Source organism: Boleophthalmus pectinirostris, unplaced genomic scaffold (assembly GCF_026225935.1).
Source record: "Boleophthalmus pectinirostris isolate CB_2022bp ecotype Guang Dong unplaced genomic scaffold, ASM2622593v1 HiC_scaffold_5, whole genome shotgun sequence".
NCBI classification, from domain to species: Eukaryota; Metazoa; Chordata; class Actinopteri; order Gobiiformes; family Gobiidae; genus Boleophthalmus; species Boleophthalmus pectinirostris.
The window spans coordinates 32,644,180-32,663,500 of record NW_026571404.1 but is presented as its reverse complement, the minus strand read 5'-3'; the positions used below and the strand labels follow the sequence as shown (position 1 = coordinate 32,663,500).

Sequence of the window (19,321 nt, the reverse complement as noted above, 5' to 3'; positions counted from 1 at the left end):
TTGTCCTGTTTAGATGTTTGATTTTCAACAAAAATGTGAAAGTGACTAATTGAAAAACTGCTTATGACTGTAATTTGATGTGAGAGAGACTTGTTTAACAGCACATCATCACAATTATCAACTCACCTGTTACAGTTCCAACTAAAACAGTTCTTTCTGATCAAATTGTGTTAAAATAAAGCTCAGAATAAAAGTGTAATAAAGCCTCAGACAGAGCAGACATACAGTTAGCATCACACCCCCAGGGAATGTGGATGACATCAGCTGCAAAGTATCAAATGGACTGTGGGAGTGTGACCTCACCCAAACGATTGCAGCCAAATGAAGCAAATCGAGGCTAGCAGTTGTAACAGCAAAATGACAAAATAAAAATACCAATGTCACAATAAGGGGTTTAAAAAAAAATGACGAGCAGCAGTTAAAGAGAGATGTGTGGCATATTTTAAAGGTCCTATATTGCACAAAATTGACTCTTGTGAGCTTTAAGCCATGTTATAATGCTGTTACCTCCTCGAAAACATGCTTGTATTTAGTTTCATTCACATATGTTTGAGTAATAATTTTATAAATAGTGTGTCTACATCTCAAAGCTCAAAATGCTCTGTTCAGCCTTGTGATGCCATGAAGCAGTTGTACCTTTTACTTTTTACACTTTACTTTTTAGTTAATTAAAGATGGGCAATTCCAGCACTGAAATCATCCAAATGATTCTAGTGAAGGTGTATGAAGTTTAAAAACACAGTGGAGCACTTCCTGTATTACCACATGACATCACAACATGGAACAGAGTAATTTCAGTTTGAAAGAAAAACTCAGTTACTAAATTTGTGTTAAACATGTATAAATGAAACAAAACACAACTCCAGGTATGTTTGTGATACGGAAACAACATTATAACATCGATCAGAAAATTGCAAAACACGAGCCCTTTAAATAGAAGTCAATTGTAGCCATAATCCGCTCACTTCCTGTTTGGAACGTGGCGGGTGGCAGGTCAGCTCTGTTACTCAATATATACAGACTATAGTTTACAGACATAGTAAACATACCCACTGTTCTGTTATAGGGGCAAATACGAAGTTTACTCAGGAGTCCATTAGTAACAGATAGACTGCTTTGGAATGTGAGCAGTGATGGCCTCCAGCTTGATTTATACAGAAAGCTATAACACATGTTGACAAAGATGAAATCTAACTTCAGAATGGAAACATTATAAGCCATTTAAAGCAACACTTTCCTGAAATTGTAGTCCGCCACGCCTTATATAAGTACATAGCAACCTGAGAATGGAAGAATTGGAAGATTTAGGCTATATGTGAGGTGAAATAAATCTTTTTTTTTTTTTTTTTAAGAATGTATCAAAATTGGCAGCCTGTAGGTTAAGTTTTTGTTAAAGGTGCACTGTGTCACTTTTCTAGCGGGAAGTCTGCCACGTTTGTCACCATGGGGATTAGATTTAGACAAGACTTTGACTTAGACCACTGGATTCTCACCAGAGATGTTATTTCTATGCTTATAATTAGGGCAGGGTATCATCACGAAGTTGCCGATACGATACATACTTCAATACACAGGCCACGATACGATACATACTTTGATACACAGGTCACGATACGATACATACTTTGATACACAGGCCACGATACAATACATACCTCATTACACAAGCCACGATACCATACATATCTCGATACATAGGTCACAATACCATACATATCTCGATACAGTGAGCTTTTGATTCCAGACAATTCGAAACGATATATTTCAAATCAGTTTGATACAGTTCAATAAAAAATAAAGGCTTAATCATGGCTGTGATACTAAAAGTCTTTATTAAACAACTTCTTTTGCAAAGTTAATATGAAACACCCATTTTTTATTTTTTTTTTTTATGTCAAATGTGCCGCATAAATGACTTTTTTTTCCCTCTGAACAAGCAACAAAACTGTAGTGCTGTAACAAAATTTGGTAAAATATACAGAAAAATACTCTTGACTATATATCGATACAGCAGCCCACGATATTGATATTGTATTGTCATATTAAACAATACGATATTGCAACATTTTTGCACACCCCTAATTAGAATGTTCCACAGTATGACATTAAACTTGTGTTGTCTGGCATAATAATACATCAGATTTATATAGCAGCTTTCACGATAACTCAAAGAAGCTTCACATTTATCCAGTTATGTGTGCTTGTGCTGTGTGAAGGGGGTCACTTTTTCACAGATCTAACTTGTAACTGGGCCTGGTATAGTCACCTGCTCACCTCCATGGAGATAGACTTCAGTTCAGTGCCATTCTGCCTGTGGAACAAATAAAAGAAAAGTTACCTATTGACCCAGTTGTTTCTCTGTATTAAATCAGAATACTGATAAGAAATTGACCTGAGGGACTCCTTCTACAACGTTCGAAAAGCTGTTTTACAGAGTCAGCACTGTCAGCACTGATTTGTATTTGCATGTTGTACCTTATATGATCATATCTGACTTAGTATATGAGCCATATTAACTGTGGAAATGCGGAGTGTGGTGTTTTGAAATGAAAAAAAAAATAGAGAATGCATGGTTTGATTGTAAAAGGATGGATACTTAGATGTTTTTTAATTGTTAACCTGCCCGAGGACTGCAAACGGAAACCAATTTTAGCTAAATCTGGTATAAAAAGCATCTCTTCTTTTATGTGTTTGCACAAGGTGTTAAACCCTGTTCAAACAAACCAATAAACTAAACTAAACTAGGCCAGGGATGTCTGAGCTTTTCCACAGTTTGGTCACACTGATAACACAAGATTTTAGGTCTGTCTCACAATGTAATGCAATGTTATTGAGGTTTTAGTGGTCGAATTACTTTGCTGTTAAAATGAATGCTTATGATCAGGCCTGTTGACAGACATTTGGGGTCCCGGGGCAAGAAGCCTTACATGGGCCCCTGTCTAATATACAACAAACGCTTATGCAAAGTTCTGCGCACGAGAAAGTAGCCAAGATGACACCCACTGACGGGGAAAAGTTTTATTATTATATTATTATATTATAATAAGCTAAATCAGTTGAATAAGTTAAATGAGTTGAATAAGATAAATGGAAAAAAAAAATTAGGTACACACAGGTGTGCAACAGGTAAAAACAGGTGTACACTTGGCTATACTGTATCTGGTGATATGAAATCTGTTTAAATACTTTGACAAATATATTTTACATTTTTTTATGAATATAGTACTCAGAACATGCATATATCAGATGCTGAATGTATTTTTTTGTTTTTGATTTGGCATCTGACCAGGTAAACTAATTTTCAGTGAGCTGTTATATACCTGTAAATGAGTTGAATCACATTTAAACATTCATACATGAATAGTTCAGAGTCTAAGGTTTCCAGAGATTCCAAATTTGTCTGTGTTTCAATTAAGTTTATGAGTGTGAAAATAATTAATAATCACTCGTGGAAGTCTGTTTTCTTTTATGCGATTATGCTCTATGGGTCGCCATAGTGATATATGTATGGGTTGTTCCCAGTAGGCGTCCAAGGGGAAAGAGTTAATAGAAAAGGATCCAATTCTGGGCTCTTTAAAAAGACAACAGACCCCTTTGTCCCGCCCTGTCTACTGCCCTGCCTATGATCACCACTTTATAAATTTACTAGGCAATATGTTTGATTGCAACCTTAAAACTAAGTTAAAAAATTGGAATAATAATACTTTGATGGTTTATTTTTTCAAGTTTTATTAACATCTTGCAAATCTTTCTATTTTGTCATTCCAGGTGGCTGTGAAGATCATAGACAAAACCCAGCTAAACCCCACCAGTCTACAGAAGGTAAGCCCCCCTCCTCGTCCGTAATACCCCTGTTATCGCGCGCCGTCCATCTCCTAATCTATTTGGTGCTCTTTGAACCATGTCTTCTGCCTTTTATATAATATGATTCAGATGAAGTCAACAGAGCCTGGTTTAATCTCTGCTACTCCCCTCTCCACCTGTCACCATCCCCTCTGTGTTAGGACGGCGTCGGGGCTAAAAATACCCCCTCGGCCCGCCTGCCCGCTGCCTGTTTGTCAGTTAGCCTAGCCTAGCCGTCATGACCAATTAGCATGAAGACCTGGAGGACGGTTTCACGATTAATGCGCCCAAATCCAGCTCCGTCGGATGATTAAGTGCACACTAAACATACGTATAGGGAATGCTGTATAACACAACATTAGCTTAACATTAGCGCGGGTCTTGTACTAACTGGGGATTTTGATTTAGCCAGTTTTTGTGCATAACTTTCCAGAGTCAAAATTAGCCCAACATTTAACACATTTTCTCAAAAGCAAAATATCATGCAGAAGTGGCTTTTAAAAGCTTTGACCTGGTGTTTCCTATTGAATGGGAAATTGTAGGCTATGGAACTGAACAGTGACAGCCCGCTCTTAGCAATTTTGTCAGTTTTTGTGCATAGTTTTTAGCACATTTCCTGGAGAGATAAAAAATATGCAAAAGTTTGAGAGTTAACCTGGTGTTTTCTAATGATTGAAAAATTGTAGGCCATGGAGCTCAGTGACAGGCCACTCTGGTTACTGAAGTCATTTTTAATTTCATTCATTTTTCCCATAGACTTTTCAAAAATGTCAGATATTAAGAGACGTCATGGAGGCTAACCAACTTCGCGCTAACTAATATCCATAAAGCAGTTTGTCCAAAAAGTACATTTAAAACGAAAGATTTGGCAAAATGCTTTAATAACTTGGCAGTTTCCAAAATTTCAGAAATAAATTTTTAATTAAAACGATAAGTCTTGTGGTCATTAGTTTCCACATGGCTGATTTGCCCTGAGCAAGCTCATAAACATTTAATTTTATTTATTTATTTTTTTCAGAAAGTGTATGAGAAAATGAATGAGAAATTTACTTCTGGAACTGTCGCTGTTGAACTCTATTTGCAGTTGTATTTTGAGTGGGGTGACCAGACGTCCCTGTTTACCCAGGACAGTCCCAGTTTTAAGCCCTGTGTCCCCTGTCCCAGTAGATTTATCCAAAACCAGTGATTTGTCCCAGTTTTATACAAGAAATGTCCATATTTTTACCGATGTGATCCCTGCCAACAGTAAAGAGAGGCATAAATTGTCATTTGTTTCGGTAAAATACAAAAAAGATGCTTAAAAATCACCAAAACACAAAGAAAATACTATACTGTTAGTCAAGAATGGTCTCTGCATAACGATTTTCCTTAATTACCCACTAGTTTCACAATTTTATTATCAACCGCCAAAAAAAACAGGGATGTCCTAGTTTTTTATTTTCATATTCTGGTCACCCTAATTTTGGATAATTATTGCATTTATGGGTTATCTTGTATTTGAGGCGAGTGCTCAGAAAATATTGGTTTGAACTTTTGTCATTCTTACAGATATTAATCAAAATAATCAAATAAAAAAGAATTGAAAGACTAATGCTAATTTAGACAACGTTATTAGCTTTAGTAGACATACATTAGCATGGTACAGAGTCACAATGCAGTGAGTTTCCATGTTCTATCTTTTACACAGTAGTTCAACTATTTCAGCTGTTTCTGTATTCGGTTTGCCAGCAGCATTCTTTTGTGAATCAAATATTGGAGATGTGAGCCGTGTGGGTGTAGCCTGCTTCAGTTCACAACATCTCTTTGACATTTCGCCTATTTTCGAAAACAGAAATGTAAACTAGGATTGAGTGGAAGATGCTGCTTCCTGTTTGTATTTAGTGTTCCAGTCATTCCATGATAAAGGACTTGTACCAGACTCTGTGCAGGAAAACAACTTTAAAGGTCCTGTATTACACAACTTGGATTCTTGTGAGCTTTAAGATGTGTTATAATGTTGTTAAAACATACCAGGAGTAGTGTTTTGTTTCATTCACACAAGTTTGAGTAACCCTTTAGTATTAGTCTTTTAACATCTCCAAAGCTCAAAATGCTCTGTTCTACCTTGTGATGTCATGAAGCGGTAGTTTTCAAGTTAACCACTACCTTTTAACTTTTGTTGAGAAGAGATGGGCAAGTTGAAATTATCTGGATGATTCTAGTAAAGCTGTATGGAGTTTCAAACACAGTGGAGCACTTCCTGTATCACCACATGACATCACAGGGTTGAACGAGGTGGAGAATTTTCTGTTTTGAGAGAAGAACTCTAAATATGGATGGTTTTTGTGTTAAACATGTGTGAATGAAACAAAACACAACTCTTGGTATGTTTGAGAGGCAGCTGTTTCCATAAGTTCCTCATTCAACAAGTTGTTTTTTTATTGTTCTCATCCGTCAATGTGTGTAGGTAATATCATTGACCCTTCCACTTGTTTTTTTTTTTTTTTTTACAGAAATAGCTGCTGTTTCCTTGTCAAAAACATACCTGGAGTTGTGTTTTGTTTCATTCATGCATGATTAACACACAAATTAATGCTCATTTTTTTTCATCAGAACACTTGTGATGTGATGTCGCAATACAGGAAATGCTCCACTGTGTTTTTAAACTATAGCAAATGAAGAAATTCAATCTGTCAACTGGACAGAACTGTGAAACGTATTCAACCAAATTAACTTTTGTCCAGTTGACAGACTGAATTTCTCCTTTTGCCTTGAATTCTACCTGGACGACTGAGGAATTTTACACACATTTTTAAACCATACATCTTTCACTAGAATAAGTTGGATAATTTCAGCCCTGGAAATGCCAATCTTTAGATAAAAGCTGTTAACTTGAAAATTACCTCTTCATGACATCACAAGGTAGAACAGAGCATTTTGAGCTTTGTAGATGTACAGACTTATAATAAAAGTTTACTCATGTGTGAATGAAACAAAACAAATCTTCAGGTATGTTTTTGATGAGATAACGCTATAACATGACTTGAAGCTCACAACAAGAATCAACTTTGTGTAATAAAATAGGACCTTTAATCAAAACAAGTTTTTAGGAATGAAGTAATCCTCTATCATCAGTCACAACAAGTCTCTTTCCTAAAATGTCTGCGTTCTCACAGTGAAGGCCTGAGCAGCTCTAATCAAATGAGCTAATTGTGTTGCAGTAATGTAAACCAAAGAGACAGATGAGTTTGGAGCTAGGCTGCTAGTGCCTGCTTCTGAATCTTTATCATTCTTAGCACAATACGCCGTCTGCTATTGTTTTACACTCACAATCTGTGCGCTGTAATTGACTTGGAACTTAATATGGTTTTGAATGGCCGTCCCTCCGCCAGTTGTGTGGCAATTTTTCGTAATTAACCAGATCTGTTTTCAGTTTGTGGACGTGAATAGTGATGTTTTGAGGAAATTATACCAGTATTAGGAGATTTTGCACACCACATGCTTTTACTTTGTTATAATTTGAAGTTACTCCTCTAACTTGGATCAAATATTTAGTTGTTTTTTCCATTATGAATGAGTTTTTAAGTAACTGATGAGTAAAGGTGCATTGCTTAACTTTTCTGGTGGAGGTTACACCACATTTTTTTCTTTAGGGAGATGTTATTGCTTTGCTTAGTATGTTCTTTAGAAGTGATTATTTATTGTTCAGAAATGTATGCATTCTTGTGTGAGCGGGGATAAGTTTAATGCCTTACTGTGAAACATTCCAGGCTGGAGACTAGCATGTGGTACACAGTGGACCTTTAAAATTGAGATTTGATTTGAAATTTAGCAGCTTTTTGTTGACGTTGTTTTGCTCTATATTGTAAAATTGTCATGGTCAAAATAAGACAGATGTGAACTCTGTGTATCCAATAATAAAGTATTTTACAGTCATGGTAGTTGTTGTCAGCTTTGTAGTGGCGGCAAAACTCCACTCTAATCTCTGAAAGTTGTGAAAAGCTTTTACAAACTCATCCTCATTAGGATGCTCAGAATTAATGAGGTAAGTGGGAATACAAACACTGGATTGGGATGCACCAATACTGATACTGGTATCAAATATCAGCACCAGCACTTCAAATTTAGCTGGACTGGGTATTGGTTCCATGATACTGGTTCAACCGATATCTTGCTTGGGCATTTAATTTGATGTAATAAGACTATTTACAGGCTGGTTTTGACTTACAATTTCTACAATGTTTACGCTTTGCAGCAGACACAATTAGGAATGTATATCAATCAATTTCAATATCCAAATCTCTCGGTACAATATTTTCATGATATACATCTCACAGTACAATATTTTTTGTGGTATTTTGTGGAGGCAAACAAAACTGTTATTATGCTACTTTTTCCTCTTAAAATGCTTTGACAAGATTTAATCCAAAGAACTAAGACTTAAAAGTGCTTAGAACTGTTATTTCTTCATGTAGTCTACACAGAAATGGAGCAAAGGATCATGGTCTATGTAGTTCCCTCTGTCTTTTTTTTAGCTATAGCTGCATCATAACTCTTAATTTAAACAAATAGACTTGTAATTCGATATATTGTGAGGGTCCACGATATTATTGTGAGAACTTTGATGATACAATATCATGATATTTTGGTTATTGTTACATCCCTAGTAATAAAATATAAAAACCCAGCTTTATACAAGAGGTCATAGGAAGACAGCGCAACAATGTTAAGATGATTGACAGGACACTGGGTTATCTGTTACATAAAGGTGAGCTGTTCTGTATGGAGTATGGTATGAATATATTAAGTGATCCTCTTTATATAGTTAGTTGCTATAATTAGATAAATATGACAGTATAAATTGTGTTATAAGGTCTTTGTAGTCCATTTTTGAAGTAAACCACTTATTTGCCATCCATTTTGGTCATGCCTCTTCAAAATGTCCTTGGCGTGTTCTTTTTTCCTATTAACAGCGCAGATAGTTTGTCTGTGTTACATTTCAGACACGATGTAGCACCTCTGACAGATCATGTGATCTGACCGACCAATCACGGACCAGTGTTTAATTATTCAGCGCAGCCTTCAGATACAGGAAAGAGTGGACTTAGAGGTCATCTGGCTCAGGCCTACATTCTGTCCTATCTATCTAATTCTGTTTTATTTTATTTCCAGGTCGCCTACAGACATGCCCTTCTGATCGATTAGGGGCTGTGATAAAAACTATGAAATATGTCTGTGTATCTGATCCAAACTGCACTCAAGACTATATAGGAGTTCATGCAAAAACTACTATATATACCGAAAAAAGTACTAGGAAACAATATATTTATATGAAGACAGATAAAACTTGTAAATCATGAGTTTAAGCTGCATTTTTACATTTATAACAACAAATCTTCAGCTACAGTTGTATGGAGGATGGTATGACTGTTCGGTATACGTATCTACAGCCCTACTATTTACAAAGTGTAGCATGTGTAATGAGCTAACATGGCGACGCGTGTATGTTTGCGTGTCTTCGCTAGCCTCTATAGATCGCGGTAATGCTATCCGCGTGTACCATCTGCATTGCAGGAGCAGGTCTAGTGGTGCAGTTGTCTCCAGAGTGGATCGATGTTGATATTGACTTAAAGAAAGCCTCCTGTGCTACTATCCTTCAGACAAATCAGCTCTTACTAAAATGCACGCTGCTCTATGTTATGGAGGTATTCATAATTCATCTGATTGTTTCTGCTGGAGTGGAGCAGTTTAATGTACTAGCTCCCAAAAGTCCCTGATCTACACTTTTTTACACTGACCATTAAAGGGCATGTATTTAATCAGATTTTTTTATGATCTATGTTGTAATGTTGTTTCCTCATCACAAACAGACCAGAAGTTGTGTTTTGTTTCATTCACACATGTTTAATATACAATCACACATATTTAAGATGAGTTCCTCTTTCAAACAGAATACTCTCCACCTTGTGATGTCATGTGGTAATACAGTGTGTTTTTAAATTCCATACACCATCACTAAAATCATTTGGATAATTTCAGACCTGGAATTGCCAATCTCTACTGAACTAAAGGTAAAAGGTAGCTGTTAACTTGAAAACTTCCGCTTCTACAACGTGGAATAGAGCAATTTGAACTTTTGAGATGTAGACAGATTAACATTCTAACCTAGTTTAAAGCTCACAAGAGGAAATTTTGTGTAATATAGGATCTTTAATGAACGTATATTTATTATCATGGCTTTATTCCCCTTTTAATAATGCATCAGTTTTACATATTGCTTTTATGGACACTCAAAGACGCTTTACAGAGCATAAAGCGTTTACAGTGGTAAGCCACCACTTTCATACTAGGCAATGTGGGTGAAGTGCCTTGCCTAAGGACACAATGCCAGTTTTTGTGATGGGCACCCTAGTGTGGCACCTGATTTTACCAGGCCTGGCCCTGCTTAGCTTGTGAGATCTTACGGGATCAGGCTTTGGAAAGCTGGTATGGCCACACACGTGCTTTTGGTTAACTTCAGATATTTCACATTTTCTTACTAATACTTATTATGTTCCTGCTTGGAGTATTTAATGTTATATAGAAATAAAATGTCTTATATTGATGTGCATGGAGATGTTTACCATTGCCGTTGTGAGTCATGTCATTGCAGGGAGAATGAGGTCCTGTGTTTGTCAATGTTTAGGAATGATTGGTGTCACAAGGCATTAAACTTTATAGAATATAACTAGATATCGTTAAGTAGTGAGACAACGGAGAAAGGAGAGACATTTAGAATGAGTGTATACAATTTCTATTTCACATTTCAGAAACATGACCTATATGTGTCCCCAGGTAAGAGGTAAACATGGTGAAATCAAATATAACGTTTATGAGAACAATTAGTTTAGGCTCTATATTATGAATAGGATTTTTTAACAGACAAAATAGTGGGAATAAATGGGTTAATGCGAACAAGACCAAAATGACAAGGCTCACAGCAGCAGTTACCGAGAGAGGGACCACAATATTCCAATGTAAATCATCGGGAGCCAGGAAGCCAGAAGGAGCCGGAAGAGCCCTCATGCGAACTCTGTATTTATGGTCAAGGCACTAACAACTCAGGGTCAGTTGTGATTGTAGATATTTTTTTCTTTTTTTTTTTTTTTTTTTTTTACAGTAAGTTTACAGGCAGTTCCTTTAAACTGTAGCTGTTTTGTGTCTTTTTGAAGTAGGATATATTGCTAAAGAAAATATAGACAAAACAGTAACATTGAAACTAAAAAGTAGAATTATCCTATAGTGTTAAAAATACAATAAGTACATCACAAAATAAAAGACTTCTGTTTGTATGTATCATGAGTCATAGAAGTGATTTTTTTCAACCCTCTACAGCTCAAATCTCATCGTAGTACACAAAAATAACTTAAGGTTCGGCACTAGCACAAAGAAATAGTACCCACAATAAATATCGACCCCCAAAATGGTTGTTCCATGTAACATACTGTATATTGAACGATAAGTCTTCAAAGATATTTCAATATTCACACATCACTTGAACATCTTACTTAAGCTTTTATCACTGTGACCATGACTCAACGAAGCCTGCTTGTTAAAACCTCCCTATTCCCATAAATGAGTTGAAATAGCCTGTCTGCCCCGTGGACCGCCCCCCTGTATCCTGGTTTCCATTTCTCTGGTTTGAAAGCCACACTGTAAATAGCTGAGATCACTATTTTCAGACACAACGCAAAGAGAGCCAGGGCGATCATTTATTTAGTGATTCAGGCTTTCTCCACACATGAAAAGGTCACAGCTTTCATAGGCTTGTCATGATAACACATTTTGAAGCATCACAGAGAAATACTGCGATAAAGCGATAATATTGAAACACAAAGCGAGATAATCCCACTAAACCAATTTTTAAATAGACAGTATCATTATAGCCCATAAGCTGCAACAAATAAATAGCACATAGAAGTCATTTATTCAACCCTCTACACAGCAACAGTAACGTAACAAAGTAAAAGTTCTAACTTAAGTATAAATTTTAAGTATCTGTACTTCACTTAAGTACAGTACCAGACCAGGTTACAGGTCAGATCAGTATTTTTGAGCAGTAAAATGATCTGTAGTTGAATAAATGTAAGGTAGGAAGAGCAATATGACATATCCATAGAAACAAGCACGTGACGGACCCCCCAACCAAAAAGTTACATAATGCATCTTTAATAAACCTGTGTTGCTACAGAGTAATACTACTATAAACGATAGTATTGAAACTACTTTACGCAAAAATTATCCCAATAAACCAATTTTTAAATAGACGGTATCATTAAAGGCCTGAGCTGCTACTTATTCACCCTCTACACAGTAACAGTAATGTAACAAAGTAAAAGTACTAAAGTAAGTACTGATTTAAGTATAAATTTTATGTATCTGTTTTAAGAACATTTTAAAGTTGATAATTTTTACTTTTACTTCAGTGCATTTCACATTTGAGAGCAGGTATTTGTACTTTCTACTTCAATACATTCTTGAACAGGACTGAAAAGTAAAAGTATTTTTTATTATCTTTTCAGACCTGCTGAAACGTCTGAGGGTTTTTGAACAAAAATATGCAAATTAAACCTGTAAATATGATATTAATCCTTTCTATCTTCATGGAGACCAAACCAGACCAAGTTACAGGTCAGATCTGTGGATAGGCGACCCCACTCGCAGTCAGAATTACTGTTTCTCTAGGTATTTTTGAGCTATTAAACCACTTGCAATTGAATAAATATGACATAGAGCTCGTCATAGAAGTAATAAAATATGCAGATAAAGCAAAAAAAAAGCTATCAATTCAGTTGTTTCTGTTGAACAAAATACAACACAAATCGTTATCAAGATCACATTTGATTTCAAAATCTGTATGAAATACTTTTTCCTCTTTAAGTACAATTTTAAACAGCTACTTTAATACTTTTACTTTATTTGATTTCTTCATACTTACTTTAACTTGAGTATTTTTCTGCTCCAGTATCTGTACATCTACTTAAAGATACACTGTGCAACTTTTCGGTTGGGGGTCCTACCTTACATTTATTCATTTACAGGTGGTTTTACAGCTCAAAAATACCTAGAAAAACAAACATTCTGACTGTGAGTGGGGTTGCCTCTCCATAGATCTGACTAGTATCTTGGTCTGGTCTCCATGAAGATAGAAAGGTTTAATGCCATACTGTAACATATTCCAGACACAGCAATAACATCTCCATGGAGAAAAGCATCTGATGGACCCTCCACCACGAAAGTACCACAACGTATTAAAACAAAAATAACAAAATTCTCCCCGATTATTGCAAGAAAAAGTCCCATAATAAATACTGAGCCCAAACATATATAGTAATTATCCAGACCTAAGCGTTCTAAAACCTAACCTTGCATTTATGTTTTGAGCCTATGAAGGACAAACGAATTTTCTTCGTCTTGTTTGGATTCTGAATGAGGCGAAGCGTGAGTCATATTTGCGCCCGTTTTTAATTTTAGCTCGTCAAAATGCCACTTGTGTGTTTTACCATGTCAGAGGAGAGGCTGTTGGCACCATCTGGCCACGTGGGCATAGCCAGTGGATTCTAACCAAATACATGACAGCGAGGTTTTTCAGTTCATTGTCTGAGTCACTGCGGTACATACGAATCTGAGAGCGACCGTCACAGCTTTAAAGACCTATATAACGTGATTTTCTCATCAATGTTATAATGTTGTTTCCTCATCAAAAATATACCTAGAGTTGTGTTTTGTTTCATTCACACATGCTTAACACACAAATCATGCATATTTAGGCAGAGTTCTTTTCTCACACTGAAAACACTCCACCTTGTGATGTCATGTTCAGTCCTCATCCCTAGTTAAACATGTGTGAATGAAACAGAACAAACCATTTTGAGGACTGCAGCCTTCGTCGGGTCCTTCGTCAGCTGCCCTTGTTGTAGCCTCCGTGGACTGCATAGGCCGTCCCGAAATGAGTCAGCTCTAGCCCACAGAGCCGCTCCTGTCGCCCAGCAACCGAGACACACTGCTAACGCTAATGCTAACAACACACACCATGCAAATTATGCACACAGAGCAATAATAAAGATTATATATATCGGATTACATGTCTTTTTTAGTTCCCTCTGTCAAAAAAGACAGAGGGAACTACATAGACCATGATCTTTTGCTCCATTTCAGTGTAGACTACAAGAAGAAATAACAGTTCTAAGCACTTTTATTAATATCTTATTGTGAGACTTGGATAGCGTTACACCCCTAGTACGTATGGGTCATCAAACTGTCAGATATTGAGACCAAGTTAGTCTAGTAATTCTCATCCAAATATTATGGCTTAATATGGAAACTTATGTTTATGTTCTGCAAAATACAATTTCTTGCATGATTCTAACATGACTGAAAGCTCACAAGAGTAATTTTTGCCTAATATTGGACCTTTAATTGAGAATAAAGTTAGAATAAAGTCAAGCAGAAATATGACAGTAAACAAAATATCACAAGTATTTAGGCTACAGTAATGCACAGATAGACACAAGAGTAGACTAATAAAAAATTATTAAAAACAAACAAACATATTGGCCCTTTAACAAAAACCCTGACACTTATTTTAAATACTGCTACCAGCTCTATCATACAAACCTTTTATTTTGGTGTCCGTTGAGCTCCATCAGCCAATATGAGCAACTTGTCAACATAGTTTACACATTAAGTTCATTGTGTAACTGGTGGAGAGTCTGTTACCAGTAAATGCTTTTCCTCATGGACATTGCTTTGTCTGGAATGTTTCACAATATGGCATTAAGCCTTTCTTCATGGAAACCAAAACAGGCCAGGTTAAGGATCAGATCTCTGGAGAGCCAACCCTGCTCACAGTTAGAATGTTTGTTTTTCTAGGTATTTTTGAGCTATAAAACCACTTGTAATTGAATAAATGTGTGGTAGAGCTATTTAAAGTCATACTGTGGAACATTCCAAGCAGAGCAATGACATATCGATTGAAACAAGCAGGTAACGGACCTCCAAACAAAAAGTTACATAGTGCACCTTTAAACTAACAAACCTATGTTGTTATCATTTAGACTACTACCTTTATTCTTGTGTGTACAACTAAAAACTGGACAAGTGCCTTTGTACACAGGGACTCAAAGTGAACAGTGATTTTATTGTTAGATTTCATCCCTTTTTTTTGTTATATCACCAGGTCTAATTTTAAAGCTGAAGTGCCTGCATGTTGACAGTAAACGAGAGGCATTTTGTGTGCGAGTTGGACGGGGACATGTGATTGGTCAGTGCAAATGTGTTAATAACGCCTGAATGAGGTTTTCACAGTTTATTCTGGTTACAGTATGCTACAGGCTAATCAGAGCATCTTCTCAAATCATTGACTACAGCAAGGTGCCCAAATGATTACACTAGGATTTAAGATGCATGGTTACAGGGATAAACACATATTACCAGTGGTTCCCTCAAGACTATGGTGGCCCCAGCAATCTTTATTTGTAAAAAGGATTTACATTTTTCAGATTTCTTGAAAATTTTAAGATTCCATATTCAGTAAGTTTATTTGCCGCTTACGTACACATACAGCAGTCCATACACATTGGAATTCTTTTGCTCAAGTAAGAACTGGTAAAAAGAGGGGGGGTAAAAAGAATCTCTAAAGATTCAATAAAAAATCCATGTTAAAGGATAGTTCTGTTTTTTTGACATGAATCTGTATGGCATCCCCGTCAGCAGTGTCCTGGCCAGTTTTGGTGCTGACAAAAATAGTCCAGCAAGTTGGCTGGGGTCGTGAAAATAAAGCGTTTCTCTTCTCAAAACAATATGTGTTCAAAAGAGTGATACATTGGCATCACAAAACCTTTGTCAACGAAAACGTCAGACCTCATAATTGCTTGGCGTTATTTTCTCTCCGTTCGTATCCCTGCGCAGGGCCATCAGGTGACATACAGATTCATGTCAAAAAACCCAAACTATCTCTTTAAATACATCATATGAATAGGACAAATATTTAAGCAGTGAATCAGATCCTGTTAATAATAAATACTGTGGATTTTTTGCTTTTACATCTTATAATCTACTTCTTCTAAATGTTCACTTCACTGTAATTGGTCAGATCCACCTGTCACTCACTGATGACTTGACTGACTTTGATGGAGGCTGACCAATAGGAGGAGAGGAACGTCTCTAGTTGAGTGTTTGTCCACTGATCTGAACGTTGGCGGTTCAAATCCCGCTCTCGACGTAATCATCATTGGTAGAGAGATCAGGTTCACTAAGTCACAGGTTGTGATTTCATTTGTCTTACACTGTAAACCCGAATAAGTTACGCCTCAATTATTTTAAGTTGATGTACTTAAAAGTCACATATTTGTAGGTAATATGACTCATAGTTTTCTGTTAACGCAACTCAGTTATTTTCATTTATTATGATGTAAAAATAAAATAAAGTAAAATAATTATATAAAATAAAATAATACATTTAGTCCCATGTGCATTTCAGACCGTTTGCCTCGATCAAATAATTACGTTGTGTGATTGCAATTTGTTTGTTAAGATAGATTTTAGTATTTATTTGGTGAAGTGCTTTGAAATTATATTGTATTTTAGCATGTGCTCTATATATTAAGTTTATTTTTAAATCATCCCTATTTGAAACAATAGAAATAACAGGACTTCATCATTCCCAGCATTTAATTACCTAATTCTACTAAGTGATAATTCTTCTCATTTATACCCACAATACTTCTGTTTAATAAAAATAAATAAATAAATAAAATAAAATAAGAAATTACTCAAAAAGAAGAACACGTTGCAGCAACTTGACAAGTTAGTAGGACTATTTCTAAAACTTTGAGTATACACAACTTAATCTGTTTAATTACTTTGAATGTTTGGGTTTACAGTGTACGCTGAATGATTTAAAAAACGTATTCAAAAAATGTATAAAAATGTTCTCTTCGTTATAGACCTAAACAATGAGATTAAAATTCCAACCATTATTGTTGATTAATAACTAATCTTATCTAATTTCCCTCCATCTTGACTCCTGTATTAGTCATGTGATAAAGCTCTTTGTTTTTATGGCTCCCTGTTTTGTTTTTTGTATTTTTTTTGTAACAGGAAATGACATAATCCGCGCTCCCAAAAGCATCCCTTCTGCTCAGCACAGGAAGTACAGCTGTGGTCAGGGGATGTCACCGTCGTCATGGCTTTTCGGTATTTTAGCCCCAGAATAGGCCTCCCCTTTAATCCCCTTTCACTGAGAAACTGCTCTCTGCGCTTCCCGCCGCTCTAATCTGTAACCAAGAGTTTTTACTGCCTCGGACAAACAATGCAAATACAGCACTGTGGAGGTTTGGAGAGAGGAGGGACTGACTGAAAAAAAGAGCTAAAACTTAAATGTCACTTTTTGGCTGGGGGTCTGTCACCTGCTTGTTTCTATGGATATGTCATTGCTTTCTCTGGAATGTTCCACAGTATGACATTAAACAACTCTACCTTACATTTATTCAATTATAGGTGGTTTTAAAGCTTAAAAGTACTTAGAAAAACCGACATTCAGACTGTGAGCGGGGTCGCCTCTTCACAGATCTGACTTGTAACTTGGTCTGGTCTCTGTGAAGAAGTCGGCAGTTCGAATCCTGCTCTCAACATAAACAACATTGGTAGGGTGTTCAGATCCAGTGGCCCATAGGTTGGTGGTGCAATTCCAGCTTCCACAGATGAATGTTGTTGTGTCCTTGAGCACGACACTTAATCCGCATCACCCCCAGCAGCTGTGTACACTGATATCTGAGTGTGTGTGTGTGAATGCGTGAGTGGTTCTTTGATGTAAAGCGCCTTGAAGTTGAAAAAGTGCTATATAAAAATTTGACTATTTACCATTTTATATGAATTGGTGGTAACAGCAATATTTTATTCTAAGAACTGTAACTGTTAATCTGAGATGTGAGAAATGCCATTTTACTTGAAATTATGGGTAACAAATGAGCTCCTTCGTTTCACATGCGTCACTGAAATGTTTAGGAGGCATGCGGGGACCAGACTGAGATTCCTAGAGCTGCAGAAAAACTACATTCTGGATCATTCTGGATCTGCCGGGCAAAGAATTTATATTGCTTAAAGGTTCACTCTGCATCTGCTACCTTCTTGTCTCCAAGGAGATGTTATTGCTTTGCCTGGAATGTTCCATAGTATGACATTAAACATATCCACCTGGCATTTATTCATTATTCATTTATGTGTAAAATCCCTCAGTCATCAAGGTAGAATCCATGGCAAAAGGAGAAGAAGGACTGGTTGTATTTTTGAGAAACAGAAACATAAATAAATAATGGCAGAAGAAGAAATTCAATTTATCAACTGGACAAAAGTTTATTTGGGTGAATACATTTCGCAGCTCATCCTAACTTCTTCTTCAATTCTGATCAAAATGCCGGTGGACACTTCCTTATATCTGCCTGAAGGGAGGAGCTAACTACACTGAAACTACTCTGAAACGAACACACCACTCTAAGTGTAAGATCAATAGACCTAGCTAAGTAACAGACTCTAAACAAGTAGATATGTTAGTTTCAGTGTCCACCTTTGTCTGACCAGAACTGAAGAAGCAGCTTGGATGAGCTGTGAAACATATTTGACCAAATAAACTTTTGTTCAGTTGACAAATTGGGTTTCTCCTTTTGCCAATTTCATTTCTGTTTCTGTTTCTCAAAAATACAATCATTTGTTTTTTGAATAAGTGTGACTCTTCACAGATCTGAACTGTAATGTAGTGTAGTGCTGTAACCTGTTTGTCTCCATTGTCATAGATAGGTTTAATCTATACTGGAACATTCTAGACAAAGCAGTAACCTTTCCATGGAGACATCAGGTGGCAGTCCCTCCACTAGAAATGTTTCACAGTGCTCCTTTTGTGATTTGGCGATTGTGTCCATTCAAATTACGATGTATGTTGCAGCAATAATTTGTAGTTTTCTCCAAAGAAGCCAGATCTTGTGTTACATCGTCTCTCACATGAGCCTGTTGGTTTTGAAGGAGGGGAACGCCTGATACACAGCTCCTATTGTCCACATGAAGACACATCCATCGCTCTGTGTCTGATCAGGACGAGTCTGTGCCAGTGACCTACTTCTGCTCACCCAGGGGCACCCACAGTAATCCACAGAAGGGTCCCCCCCCACCCTACCCATTGCAGCACCCAGGAAAACAGGAGGGGGAGAGGAGAGGGGGAGGAGAGGGAGAGAGAAGAGAGAGAGGGGAAATGGAGGAGAGGAGAAAGGGAGAGATTGGAAAGGGAGAGAGGAGAGGGGGAGAGAGGAGAGGTGGAGAGGAGAGGAGGAGAGCGGTAGAGGAGAGGGAGAGAGAAAAGGGGGAGTGGAGAAGAGGGGAGAGAGGAAAAGAGAGAGGAGGAGAGAGGAAAAGAGAGAGAGGAGGAGAGGGAGACGAGAGACGGAAAGAGAGAGGAGGAGACAGGGAA

General features: G+C 36.8%; 1 protein-coding gene across 1 annotated transcript in view; it reads left to right on the top strand.

Annotated features, from left to right (window-relative positions):
• mark1 (MAP/microtubule affinity-regulating kinase 1) overlaps positions 1-19,321 on the top strand; it is a 113,366-nt gene that overhangs the window by 37,693 nt on the left and 56,352 nt on the right. The window contains exon 4 of the mRNA XM_055162451.1: positions 3,769-3,822. Coding sequence (XP_055018426.1) covers positions 3,769-3,822 — 54 coding nt within the window. The remainder of the gene's footprint in view (positions 1-3,768; positions 3,823-19,321) is intronic.